Raw genomic sequence first — 13271 nt, forward strand, 5'->3', positions numbered from 1 at the left:
TTTGCTCTGAGTATTTGTGACAGCAACAGGAAACGTGACTAATGCATGAGATGCAAGGTCCCTGAAGTAGAGCTAGTCAGAATTAAGACCGCCTATAAACTGAGCTCACTGTGGAGGTACAGATAGTGGTCCCAGCACTTGTAACAAGAGGGCTGTGATTTCAAAACCAGCCTGGTCTCAAGGAAACAAAACATGGATAGGATTTCAAAGTTTGCATGTGGAAAAATGTAGAATATCACTTCAATGTCTTTGCACATTGATTACATGTTGAACTGATATCATAGTTATATCTTGTAGTAGTTTGAATGTGGTTGGCCCCATATGGCCTCTCATAGAGGGAGTGGCACTACTTGGAGGTGTGGCTGTGTCGAGTGGGTGTGGCCTTGTTGGAGGACGTGTGTCACTGTGAGGACAGGCTTTGAGGTCTCCTAGGCTCAGGATATTGCTCCGTGTCTCAGTCAACTTCCTGTTGCCTGCAAGATGTAGGATTCTCAGCTCCAGCACCATATCTGACCGCATGCTGCCATGCTCCCCACCATGATAATGGACTGAATCTCTGAAACTGTAAACGAGCCACCCCAATTAAATGTTTGTTTTATAAGAGATGCTGTGGTCATGGTGTCTCTTCAGAACAATAAAAGCCCTAAGACATATCTAATACAATAAAATATTAAAGTTAATTCCACCTGTTCCTTTTACTTTTAGTGACTGTGGCAATGGCCAGGTATGATGGTACACGACTGTGATCCTAGCATTGAAGAGATGGGCGAGTGGATCTCTGTGAGTTCAAGGTCATGACATATGGTCAGACTGTTTTTTCCTCACAAGAATGTTTAAGACATTTAAGGCTATGTGGGATCAGGACGGCTTTAAATATTAGACACCTTCTTACAATGTACAAAACATGACACATACACACATACCCGGTACCCGGTGTCATTTGGTAACAAACTTGTCCCTGCACGTTTCCAAGCCGCTCTCCAGGTGTGGTGCTGTTCTTGGGAGGCCACTGCTGTCCTTCCCTGCTAACTCACTCTGGGCTGTTCTGCACTTGGCTCCAGCTGCCCAGGCCTTGTCAATCTCCTTCCTTTCTCAGGGCCTTCCTGTGCTCTCTTCTTTGCCTGGAAAACTCTGCTTTATGTCTGGATGAATCTTGCTGTAACTTGGGATCTCAGTACGTCCATATCCCAATCTAATTTAATTCTTCCTGCTTTGTTTTCCCTCTTAATTCTATACTTAAAAAATAAATTTGTGGGGCCCCCAACTGGATCAGGCCCTCTGAATAGGTGAGACAGTTAATTGGCTTGATCTGTTTGGGAGGCATCCAGGCAGTAGGACCGAGTCCTGTGCTTATTGCATGAGTTGGCTGTTTGAAACCTGGGGCTTATGTAGGGACACTTGGCTCAGTCTGGGAGGAGGGGAGTGGACCTGCCTGGACTGAGTCTTCCAGGTCGGGGGAGGCTTTGCCCTGGAGGAAGTGGGAATGGGAGGTGTGCTGGGGGGAAGGGGAGGGGGTAGGAGGGGCGAGAACAAGGGAATCCGTGGCTGATATATAGAACTGAATGGTGTTGTAAAATACAATAAAAGGGAAAAAAATAAATTTGTAAAACAGGAGAAAGCTAGATGAGAGCAACAAAGTAAGGGCCCATTTGTTCTGTTTTGCTCTTGACTGTAGATGTGGTGTAAATAGCTTCCTGAGTGGCTTCGTTGACTTCTCAGCAACAGCCTCTAACATAGAGTTGCAAGCCAAATAAATCTTTTCACACCTTGAAAAAATAAATAAATAAATTTTTAAAATAAATAAATTTGTGTTTGTGTGGGTGTAAACACACACGCACGCGTGTGTGTGCGCGCGCAACAAGTCACAATCGTGTGGATGTCAGAGGACAGCTTGATAGAGTCCGTTCTCTTCTTTGAGCAGGCATGGAACTCAGGTCGTCAGTCCTGGTGGCAAGCACCTTCACGCGGTGAGACATCTGACTGGTTCTTAAGTCCGTACTTTTCTGCCTTGAGACTCACCGTATTTGTGTTAGTGTCTACGGCCTGTCTCCAGCAATTCTCACCACCTTAGAGCTACAGCGTGAGTCTGAGGCATCTTTCTTTAAAGCGATCAGGGTTGAGCTGAAGTGAGGGATCATCTCTGGTCCAGTCGGGATTCAGCCGCCTTGGTGTTAGGAGCCACAGCCTCCCAAACGAGCGGTGCAGCAGCAACCATAGAGAGCACGAGGCGGGAGCGAGGGGCCCGGATGTGGTCACCATAGAGACGGGTGACTGACAGGCAGCGGAAGAGGAAGCCCAGGGAAGGCTAGGCTGTGAGGTGGCAGCGACTGCAGAGCTGAGCTCCTCGGCCCGCAACGGGGTGGGCTCTTGGTCTCGTCACCCGCGAGGCGGCCCCATCTCCGCCCCGGCTCGCCGTGGGGATCGGGTGTCCCTGACGGCCTGATCGGCCTGAGCACCCGCTTGGTCCTGCTCTCCGCCCAGACCTCCTTCCGCCGCCGGGGCTCCCAGAGCAAACCAGCTGGACGCCGGGCCTCCTCTGCAGTCGCGAGACGTAGGCGATTCATTTCTGACTCCAGACGACCGGCTAGGATACGCTTTGGGTCTTCTTCCGCGGGCTGGCACAGGGCTGTGGTTGCCAAGGGACCTAGTAGGGCACTGGCTGGCGCAGGCGCGGGTCCTGTTGGAAGGTGGTGAGCCCCTGCTGGCCTTCCCAGACCCCAGTGTTTCTCGGACCGCTGCTGTTCTCCCGGGTTGCTTTATTTTTGTAACGTAGTTACATCAGGAGTGCCTATAATTTGTGTCTTGTTGCTCTTAGGAAGGTGGACAGCAGTGGGCTGAGTGGGCTGGCCTGCAAAATGGCTCCGTCAGCCATTGCGCTCCTCTGAGAGGCCAGCTGTGCTGAGTCACTGTGGCTGTCCACCTCATTTAGGTGGGCAGATGGGTGTGCACCGTGCATGGCTAATGATCGTATGTGACAAGGAGGGGGTTACTAGAACCTGTGGGCTTCTATGACCCTCAGGCCCAGGGTGGAAGCAGGCTCTGACCCCTTCCTCTAGGGCTAGCCTGCAGCAGTAGTCAAGAGTCCCTTCTTGGGCCTGAGCAGACATGGTGGGCCGTGATACCTACAGGACAGGACAGGGTGGCTGAGGTGGGGCCCTTTGGTTGGGCTGTTGTTTGGATGGTGCATGCGCTTTTCCCTAACCCCAGCTTCATCAGGTGCTTCTGACTTTTGAATTAGGCCCATGCTTCAGATGGATGTAACCCCTTTTGGGGTTCGGTTTGGCAGTATCGCACTTCCTTTCCTCTTTCTACTGGACTACAGACCGCAATCCCAGCAGTGAGTGGCACGGTTCACATAGACATTAGTATTTTGTTGAGGGGTGTATCAGCACCATGGCCACTGAAGACCAGGCGTAGGGAGTTGGGGAGACTCTGTGGGGGATGCTGGGCCTGGAAGCCAGCACACTTTGCTCCTCTCTGTGTTGCTGACCTCATTGACCTCAGGTTCCCTGGTTAAAACTGTGGGGCTGTTGCTGGCCTGGTGCCCATCAACCTATTGATCCTTGAGACCGTGCCCCGGGGCACCCCCACGTCAGGGCCTGCCACCATGCGACTGAGCTCCCTGTTGGCTCTGCTGCGGCCAGCACTCCCCCTCATCTTGGGGCTGTCTCTGGGATGCAGCCTGAGCCTTCTGCGGGTTTCCTGGATCCAGGGTGAGGGAGAAGATCCCTGTGTGGAGGCTGTGGGGAAGCCAGGAGGGCCACAGAATCCAGACTCAAAAACTGGGCTGGACCACAGCGATGAAGACTTCAAACCCAGGATCGTCCCCTACTACAGGGATCCTAACAAGCCCTACAAGAAGGTGCTCAGGTGAGGGTGATGTGTGCATACCACCCCCCCCAGCACTGGCGCTGGTTCCAGAGCTGTTTGCTGCTGGGTTTGCATTGCTGCTCAGTGGTGCTTTCCCAGAAGCCCTTGTTTTGGTTTGCTCCTAGTTCATCCCCCCCCCAGATCTGAGAGCCTCACCCATTGGTGTTAATGTCCACTGTCCTTGAGCAGAGCTGTGCTTCCACCAACCCCTGAATAGACCTGAGCAGACCCTGCCCCCCCCCACTAGTCCAGCATCACCTGCTTGGTGGACACTCACACAGTAGCTGCTCAGTAGCGATGAGAGAGTTCTCTTGCCTTTCTCAGCCCCAGCTCTTTCATTCCTAGGGATATATGTTCTGGGCAAGCTGGTGATGCTCCCTTAGTGGCTCAGGAGGTGACCCCTTCTCCTCTGATCTCTCCACAGGACTCGCTATATTCAGACAGAGCTGGGCTCTCGTGAGCGCTTGCTGGTCGCTGTCCTGACTTCCCGCGCCACACTGTCCACCCTGGCCGTCGCTGTTAACCGTACAGTGGCACATCACTTCCCTCGGTTACTCTACTACACCGGGCAGCGAGGGGCCCGGGCTCCGGCAGGGATGCAGGTGGTGTCTCACGGAGACGAGCGGCCTGCCTGGCTCATGTCAGAGACCCTGCGCCACCTCCACACACACTTTGGGGCCGACTATGACTGGTTCTTCATCATGCAGGATGACACATATGTGCAGGCCCCCCGATTGGCAGCTCTGGCTGGCCACCTTAGCATCAACCAAGACCTGTACTTTGGCCGTGCCGAGGAATTCATTGGTGCAGGCGAGCAGGCCCGGTACTGCCATGGGGGCTTTGGCTACCTGCTGTCACGGAGTCTCCTGTTGCGCTTGCGGCCACATCTGGATGGCTGCAGGGGAGACATTCTCAGTGCCCGGCCCGATGAATGGCTTGGCCGCTGCCTCATCGACACCCTGGGCATCGGCTGTGTCTCACAGCACCAGGTGACAGCCCCTTCAAGGCAGTCCCCGTCCCCCAAAGGTTGGCAGTGACTGAATGATTGCTGTCCAAACTGAATTCTCGAGACCATCCTCTTGTCCTTCCCAGACGCCAGCCTGCCCCTTCAGCTCTCCCTTGCTCACCTTACAGCACTGGGGCCATCAAAAGTGCGTATCCTTAGGGACCCCTAAAGCCAGAAAGGTGCCTAAACTCACCAGGCCCACCCCCACCCCCGTTTTCCACATCCGGTGCGCATCACAGTTCAGGACAATGTGAAAATGTTCTAGAGTTGGCCATCCCCAAAGTGGAAAGCCCAGAGGTCCCTCTACTGCCCTAGAGAAGGTGGAGCATCCCAGCAGCAGGCCCTCTGGGAGGTTCTTCTCTGACTGTATTCTCATTGAGCAGTGGGGTTCTTGGGGGAAGAGGACGTGGTTGTCCGTTTGCTTTCTCATTTCCAAAATGTGGGCATTGGAACTAGGAATGGAGGCTGGGGAGCCTTGCATTTCTGTCATTCCAAAGTAGCAGCAGTGATAGGTGTGAATGCTAAGGAGGGCCGTGGGGGCTGTGGGTGTAACAGCTTCTATGTGCAGCATTGATTGTCTGATTGGTCCCTCTAGGGGCAACAGTATCGCTCCTTCGAACTGGCCAAGAATAGGGACCCCGAGAAGGAAGGGAGCCCTGCTTTCCTGAGTGCCTTCGCCGTTCACCCGGTCTCCGAGGGTACCCTCATGTACCGGCTCCACAAACGCTTCAGTGCTCTGGAGTTGGAGCGGGCTTACATTGAGATAGAGCAACTGCAGGTGAGCTGTGCCTGAGGGCCGTGGCTGGGAGTGCACAGGGAGCCTGAGGAGCCGGGCTGGCGGGGGAGTTGGGGGGCTGGGCTAGTGGGGTAGAAAGAGGCTAACTTCCTAAATTTAAAACAACCACAGGGCAAGGGACCCTAGGGTCCAGGACATTGTAAAGTAGGCTCTGGGCTGACTCCCACCAAATGCGTAGGTAAACTCCCAAGAGCTCACTTAAACGCCTCTACAGTAGTGCTTTCCTCTGAGACAGCAACCCACGAAGTCCCAAGCTTCTAGAATTGTCCTAAAAGGTCCAAAAGGTAGAAGAGGGGGATTCTGTGGTGTGAGGGTCTCCAGAGGTGGGGTAGAGATAGAAACAAAGGTCTGATCATGACGAGGATGTATGTGAGTCCCGTGGGCATGAGAGTGGAAGTGTGTTGAGATCTCCTTCCTCTGCAAAGCACAGTCCTGGCAGCAGCTGTGTAGGGGGTATTACCCATCCCCCTTCTGCACGTTAGATGAAGACTGTTCTGGGCAAGGGACTAGGTGGTCAGCCGGGACTCTGCTGCCTGGGCACCTGGAGCCGGGTGGGATCTTAAAAGCAGCACTAGCCAGGCAGTGGTGGTGCACGCCTTTAATCCCAGCACTTGGGAGGCAGAGCCAGGCGGATCTCTGTGAGTCTGAGGCCAGCCTGGTCTCCAAAGAGAGTTCCAGGAAAGGCGCAAAGCTACACAGAGAAACCCTGTCTTGAAAAACCAAAAAAAAAAAAAAAAAAAAAGAAAAGAAAAGAAAGAAAAGAAAAGAAAAGCAGCACTAATGTTGGGTGCATCTCCTCTACCGTAGGCTCAGATCCGGAACCTGACAGTGCTGACCCCCGAGGGCGAGGCAGGGCTGAGCTGGCCGGTCGGGCTGCCAGCCCCGTTCACGCCACACTCCCGCTTCGAGGTGCTGGGCTGGGACTACTTCACAGAGCAGCACACCTTCGCTTGTCCAGACGGCGCTCCCAAATGCCCGCTGCAGGGGGCCAGCAGAGCCGACGTAGGCGACGCTGTGGACACTGCTCTGGAGCAGCTCAATCGGCGCTATCAGCCCCGCCTGCGCTTCCAGAAGCAGCGACTGCTCAATGGTTACCGGCGCTTTGACCCCGCCAGGGGCATGGAGTACACCCTCGATTTGCTTCTCGAAGCCGTAACTCAGCGAGGGCACCGACGCTCCCTGGCCCGCAGAGTCAGCCTACTGCGGCCGCTGAGCAGGGTGGAGATCCTGCCTATGCCCTATGTCACCGAGGCTACCCGGGTGCAGCTGGTGCTGCCGCTCCTGGTGGCCGAGGCTCCGGCTGCCCTGGCTTTTCTCGAGGCCTTTGCTGCCAGTGTTCTGGAGCCCCGAGAACATGCGTTGCTCACCCTGTTGTTGGTATATGGACCCCGGGAAGGCCGCGGGGGCCCCGACCCTTTTCTTGGGGTGAAGGCGGCAGCAGCTGAGTTAGAACGACGGTACCCTGGGGCGAGGCTGGCCTGGCTTGCTGTGCGAGCAGAGGCCCCTTCCCAGGTGCGGCTGATGGATGTCATCTCCAAAAAACACCCCGTGGACACACTGTTCTTCCTTACCACCGTGTGGACAAGACCTGGGTCGGAAGTCCTTAACCGCTGCCGTATGAATGCCATCTCTGGCTGGCAGGCCTTCTTCCCGGTCCACTTTCAAGAGTTCAACCCTGTCCTGTCACCACAGAGATCCCCCCAAGGGGGCCCCGGGGCTGGCCCCGATCCCCCATCCCCTGGTGTGGACCCTTCTCGGGGGGCTCCCGTCGGGGGCAGATTTGACCGGCAGGCATCGGCAGAGGGCTGCTTCTACAATGCTGACTACCTGGCCGCCCGGGCCCGGCTGGCTGGCGAACTGGCAGGCCAGGAAGAGGAGGAAGCCCTGGAGGGGCTGGAGGTGATGGATGTTTTCCTCCGGTTCTCAGGGCTCCACCTCTTTCGAGCCGTAGAGCCAGGGCTGGTGCAGAAGTTCTCTCTGCGGGACTGCAGCCCCAGGCTCAGTGAGGAACTGTACCACCGCTGTCGCCTCAGCAACCTGGAGGGGCTGGGAGGCCGGACCCAGCTGGCCATGGCTCTGTTTGAACAGGAGCAGGCCAACAGCACTTAGCTTCCCTACCGGTGTCTGCCATAGCCCCAGGAAGGGCAAGGCAAGGTGATGGACAGATGGAGGGCTTGTCACTGTATTTTTTTAAAAACTAAGAAAATGTTATTAAAAAGTATCTTCTGCCAAACTGTTTTTAGGTCTAGGGAGAGGGGCGAGGAGAATCTATGGGAGGATTGTGGAGAGTTTGTCTGCAGGATTCCACTGCCTTCCCCTCTTTCCCTCCCTCCCTTCCCAGTCCCCAATGACCACAAGACTGCTGTCTGATGAGTGACCTTTAATCCAGTCCTCCCCACTCCCCCCCCCCCCCAACCCCACAGCAGCAGGGGAGGGAGGCCAGAGTCCAGGGCCTGTGCTGGACAGCGTGGCTGCCTGGTCCACAGTGGCGTTTGTTCACGGGCTCCTAGGTGTTGCGCACGACCAGAGATTGCTCCAGCTCCTGCCTGCGCTGCTGGATCTTTAGAGGAAGTGTGAGCAGGGGCAGGGTTACAGTGATCCTGGTGAGTGACCAGGGGGGACCCCTTCTTGGCACCCCTTCCCTGGAAGAGTCTGGGAGCCAGGAGACTACTGCATGGGGATGTAGGGTGGTGGACAGGGGTCAAGCATAGGCAGCAGCAAAGACCATTAGCAGGTGAGGAGCAAGGGTTCACTAGCATTGGAGGAGAGGGGAGCCTCCATTACCTTACAGTAGAAGTAGCGGCTGACGGCTTCCTGGGACCAGGGCTGGTGGTAGAACTCTGCCCGGCGTTCCTCTTCAGGGTTACCAGCCACGTCCGTCATCACCTGGGAGGGGGCGCGGGTCTGTCGTGAGTTCCCCAGTCCCTCACCTGCCCGGACTGCATGCCCATCTTCCCCTTGTCTCGGTGTCAACGCCCTCAGCCCTCTCTTCACCTTGAGGTCTCGGCTCTGAGAGCGGAGCAGGTCTTGGACGTAGCCTTTGGGGTCTCTGGAGAAGCTTAGCATGAAGTCCCTCTGGATCTTGAGCTGGTTTATGGACTCGATCGTCTCGTGGATCTACAGGTAGAAAGACAATGGTTTCCGCCCGACTGTGATGTGGGAGAGGAATGCAAGAGGAAGAAGGCTGGGGGGGCCTCGCTGCTGGTGAAGGGCAGCTCCGCAGAGCAGTGAGGGGAGGGGGCGGGCAGCGCTGAACTTGGAGGAGTCAGCTTCTCACAGCAGGGAAGGGCTGTCTGTGTGTTCCTCACGGCCTAGGTCCATGCTGGGGTCTGAGTGTTTTGTCCTTTCTCTTGGTTAATGTCCCACTCTAGCTCTGGGCTCAGGCCGCACCTTACTGTCCAGAGCACTGATCTCCTGCTGGTTGGCCGTGGACAGGAGAAAGCTGCTCATCTGCCCCTTCAGTGGCTCCTCTACCTCCACATCAATGTCATAGCATGCTGTCTTCTTCTGGTCTGATGGGTCCACGCTGCCAGAGAAGCCCAGCCTTTGATGTCCATGGTACACCCCACAGAAGGCCAGGGATAGGGCAGGGGTGGGCACAGGAGCGGGGTGGAGAAGGCAGGGAGGGCTGTCCCCGGTCTGTGGAAGAAGGCAGGCCACCTCACCTGATGACATGGTTGATAACAATCGGATCAGGGGGCAGCAGCAGGGCTGTGAGGCGCTGGGGGATCTCGGAGAACTTCAGGCGAGGACAGTCAAAGATCTGAGGCAGGATTGTTGAGAGGGGGTCATTTGGGGCGTGGGGGTAAAGAGACGGTAACTAATTCGGATCCTTCCATTCTGAAAAGACCACAAGAAGCTGACAGCAAGTCAGATTACTGGGTGCTCAGAGCAATGATCCGGGCTGAAGGTGGAGAAACAGGCATGGCTAATAGGGAGGCCGGTGTGGGGCCCTAAGTGTGCCTGTTTGGCCGTTAGTCCTTCTGCCACATCCCGTGAACAAGCTACTTACTACCTTGGCTCTCCGTGCCTTCATCTCTAGAATGGAGATATTAACAATCCCCATCTCATGGGTTGTCACGGAGATTAGATGAATTAGAATACAAAATAAGTGTTTGGAATGGTATATGGTAAGTGGTCAATAAATTCCAACTACTATTTCTACTCGGGTTTATCTGCTGTGTTTATTTTAAAATACATTAATAGTAACACTCTACTGTGGCAGAATTTTGCCAGATCATTTTTGTAACAATCTGGTTTTCCTTAGCTGCCAGATACACGTGATGGCACAGTTTTCTCCACCCCCACATCAAAGACAGAACCAGAGGCAGAGAGAATAGCAAAGTAAGGTACCCCAAGTCTAGATCCAGGACTGGGACCCCAGGGATCCCAACTCCAAGTACCAAGAAGATTATATTACAGGGTGCTGTCTCCCACCAAGAGGGTCCCAGATATGCTTCCCTTGGGGAACAGCTAAATAGACCGTGGAAGAGCCTGGACGAGCTCCAAGGCCACGACCCTGACAGTTCCAGGTATTCAGGAATTCAGCAAGAGAGCTGGCTACCTTTGAGGGGTGCTGCTGCTAGGTCACTATGCCTGCTCCCCAGATCCTGGGGCCTAGGACACCCATTACCTGCTGGAAATACTTGTCTCCATTGATGTACTCCTTGTCATGGGAATCCTGCAGCCGGTTGGTCTTCACGTACTGCCATAGCGCCTGGACAATGGCTGAGCGGCTCTGTGTATGTAACCCCAGCAGCCGGGCTAATCGGGGGTCCAGTTTGAACTGGGGAGGCTGGGAAAAGGTTACCAGGACAGTTAGATCAAAGGGCATGGGGCTTGTGGTCCTTGGCAGTGTGCTCCTGGGAAAGATGGATAGGAAGGAAATCGGGGTCTTTGAGTGAAGGATGAAACCAACCTGATAGTCCAGCATAAGGAGCAGGGTACAGCGCACACTCAGGTCCCCTGGTCTCTTCACTTGGAACCCATCTGTCTCCTGGGTTGTGGGTGTCCGGTGCCACTGTCCAGGGGGAAGAGCTAGGTCACCCACAGACCCTAGGGTTTTAGGATGGTCCTCAGTCCAGGTCTGCAGCCTCTTCAGGGCCTTGGGTCAGCCGGAAGGGCAGAAGCAATCTGTCTTACCTCAACGAGGTGGTTGTCGGGGCCATAAAGGTCTTTGTCCAACTCAATGACCAAACTCTTGAAGAAGGAAGAGAACTTCCGCTTCTGCTTACTGGGCTGTGGGAAAGGGACAGGGACTGTGGGTGCAGAACAGGGACCATGGACACAGAATGGGCCAAGTTGGCAGCAGGCAAGTGGTATGCTCAGAGGCAATCCTCTGTACCCAGACTGTTCCCAGGCCCACCCACCCCTGCCAGGGTTGACTACCCAACTCCCAGTGCAGACATTTGGTTCTGTCCTTGACTCAGCCCATACCCACCCCAGGACACCTGGAGAGACCTGGGCCAGGACGTACATCATCCAAGAGCTTCCCCTCCACCCGCAGCTCCCAGGAGGCAATGCTGCCGTCGGAGTCTTCAGCATCGGGCTTCGCAGGGTTAAAAGTATTGGAGATATAAAGGCGCAGCTTTCGCTTTTGCTGTAGAGATAAAGTGTAGCACAGGACCAGGGCTGTGTGCCCCTACCCAGGGGTACCCTGCTTCCTCCTCCTGGACAGGGCACTCAGAGCCCTCTTCCTACCCCCACACTAAGGCACCTTCATGGGCCTCTTCAGGGCCTCCTGGATGTCCACCCGCTTCCGCATGATGGTTTGATCCAGTTTCCTCTCAAATGCTAGGAGGTCCATGTACGCCTGGGACTCAGGGACCAGCTCCCGAATCTGGAGGGGGAGCAGAGTGGAAGCAGGGCTCAGTCAGTCTTGCAGGGCGGAATGCGTGCCCGTTCTGTGATCGCAGGACACAAAGGGCATGTAGGGGAGCTGTCTGATTGATTTCAGGGTGTGGAATTCTGAGTGTGGATAGGACTTGTGCCCGGGACTCTATTATATAGCCTCATTGTGTGCGGATAAAGATTGCTTCTCCCTCCAGGAAAATCCATGCATCTCATCACCAGGGAAGGAGACAGCAATGGGCTGCCCAGCAGGTGCAAGTGCCTCATCCTGTCACCTCCCTAAGATAGTTGGAAGGTACACCTGCTGCCCTCTCCCATGTCCAGGACTTCCTGCCATCTTCTGTTCCCTTCTTTGTCCCGTGCCTTTATGCCTTTGGACCACTGACATTCAGCCCCCTCAGCCTCAGGCCCTGTGTTCTGGCCCTCCTCCCTCCAAGGCTCTCCAGCTCCTTCCCTCAGTCCCACCCTGCCCTCTCCCAGAGGGAGCCTCACTTCTTAATGAGCTTTTAAAACAAAAAGAGAAAGTGACTATGACGCTGAGCCCAAAGCATTGCTCCTGAGGGAGGAGGGGAGGGCGGAGCAGAAGAGGGTGGGGGCTGGCTGGGGGCTTCTGTGAAAGGCACTCACCCTTTGAGGGAGGATTTTGTCAGCCATCTTCCTCCTCTTGGCACTGTACATTTTTAAAAGAAAAAACCAGGTTACCATGGCGACAGATCTGGGAGTAACGAGGCCACCTGCTAAATTATCCCGACATCTCCGCCCGCCTGGCTGGGGTTCCCACAGCCTGCTTGTCTGCCCGTCTGAGGGCTATAACTGCGATGTGGAGCTGGTACTTCTCTTGGAAAGCAGGATGACTGATCCTTTCTCTGGCCTGGGTCTCCTCCTCCCCCAACACACACACACACACACACACACACACACACACACACACACACACCCCTTATACCTCACCACATATATCCTCAGAGCCAGAGGAATTCAGACTTAGGAGAAACTAGTGAAAGAGGAGAGGCTGGCAAAAGATGCCTGCAAAAAGCGGGGAGGTGGGGAAGACAGGGGAGAGAAGACAGCTTCTGAAGACCTTCTTCTCCTGCCAAGCAGGAGACACATGCCCAAGAGAGCCTGAGCTCCAAGAAGGGGAGAGATGGCTCTTCCACCTGGCTCCTGGAGCCGTCGTGGTGTGAAGCTGGTGGGACTTGGCACTCCCGCCGCTCTGGGCTTGGAAGGGACTGTTTAAGGGCAGGAGGTGCTTGCGGTCTTGGACCATTTGCCAACCAAGGGACACACCACATTCACAGGGACCCTGGAAATGTGCAGGAGTGTTCTGTGTGGGTGTGACTCAACACTGGAACCAAAGTGGCTGGGCCTATGGGAGATAGCCCCTAGAATCTGGATGCTTCTCAGTTTTAAAAGCAACCCAGAAAACCCTTGGCTGGCCAAGAGTGCACACAGCCTAGAGGATAGCTCTACACTGCCCCCATGTGGCAGTCCCACTCACTGCCCCCTCTCTATCCAGAAATCCATTCTATGGCCAGGCAAGCAACTCATTAAGGAAAAAAAGAAAAAAAAAAAAAAAAAAAATTAATAATAATAATAAAAAATAAAAAACCCAGCCCATTCTTAGGCTGGGCAAACCTCTCATAAAAGTATTTCAAATAAATTGTCCACACAAAACTTAACTTACACACAACAAATCGAAGAGCTATTTGCTATACAAGATAATCATTCACTTTATAAAAGAATTTATCA

General features: G+C 54.7%; 2 protein-coding genes across 7 annotated transcripts in view; one reads left to right on the forward strand and one right to left on the reverse strand.

The window, feature by feature from the left end:
* The first annotated feature begins 2268 nt into the window (after positions 1-2268).
* Chpf2 (chondroitin polymerizing factor 2) lies at positions 2269-7905 on the forward strand. The gene is made up of 4 exons (XM_028879529.2): positions 2269-3870; positions 4295-4859; positions 5472-5654; positions 6480-7905. The coding sequence occupies exons 1-4, from the start codon at positions 3608-3610 to the stop codon at positions 7779-7781; spliced, it is 2313 nt and encodes a 770-aa protein (XP_028735362.1). The 5' UTR covers positions 2269-3607; the 3' UTR covers positions 7782-7905.
* Positions 7906-8008: 103 nt separating this feature from the next.
* Smarcd3 (SWI/SNF related, matrix associated, actin dependent regulator of chromatin, subfamily d, member 3) overlaps positions 8009-13271 on the reverse strand; it is a 32118-nt gene continuing 26855 nt past the window's right edge. For 3 of the 6 annotated variants that reach the window (XM_028879534.2, XM_028879535.2, XM_028879531.2), the window contains 11 exons: positions 12150-12192; positions 11389-11511; positions 11113-11271; positions 10815-10910; positions 10591-10692; positions 10306-10467; positions 9338-9435; positions 9063-9198; positions 8667-8789; positions 8457-8558; positions 8009-8232 (listed from right to left, as the gene is read on the reverse strand). In XM_028879534.2, the coding sequence (XP_028735367.1) occupies positions 8179-8232; positions 8457-8558; positions 8667-8789; positions 9063-9198; positions 9338-9435; positions 10306-10467; positions 10591-10692; positions 10815-10910; positions 11113-11271; positions 11389-11511; positions 12150-12192 (1198 nt within the window). In that variant the 3' untranslated portion in view covers positions 8009-8178. Of the gene's footprint in view, positions 8233-8456; positions 8559-8666; positions 8790-9062; positions 9199-9337; positions 9436-10305; positions 10468-10590; positions 10693-10814; positions 10931-11112; positions 11272-11388; positions 11512-12149; positions 12193-13271 lie in introns of all 6 variants that reach the window. The other 3 variants (XM_028879536.2, XM_028879532.2, XM_028879533.1) reach the window with 3 other exon arrangements.

The sequence above is a fragment of the Peromyscus leucopus genome, chromosome 3, assembly GCF_004664715.2.
Source record: "Peromyscus leucopus breed LL Stock chromosome 3, UCI_PerLeu_2.1, whole genome shotgun sequence".
Lineage (NCBI taxonomy): Eukaryota > Metazoa > Chordata > Mammalia > Rodentia > Cricetidae > Peromyscus > Peromyscus leucopus.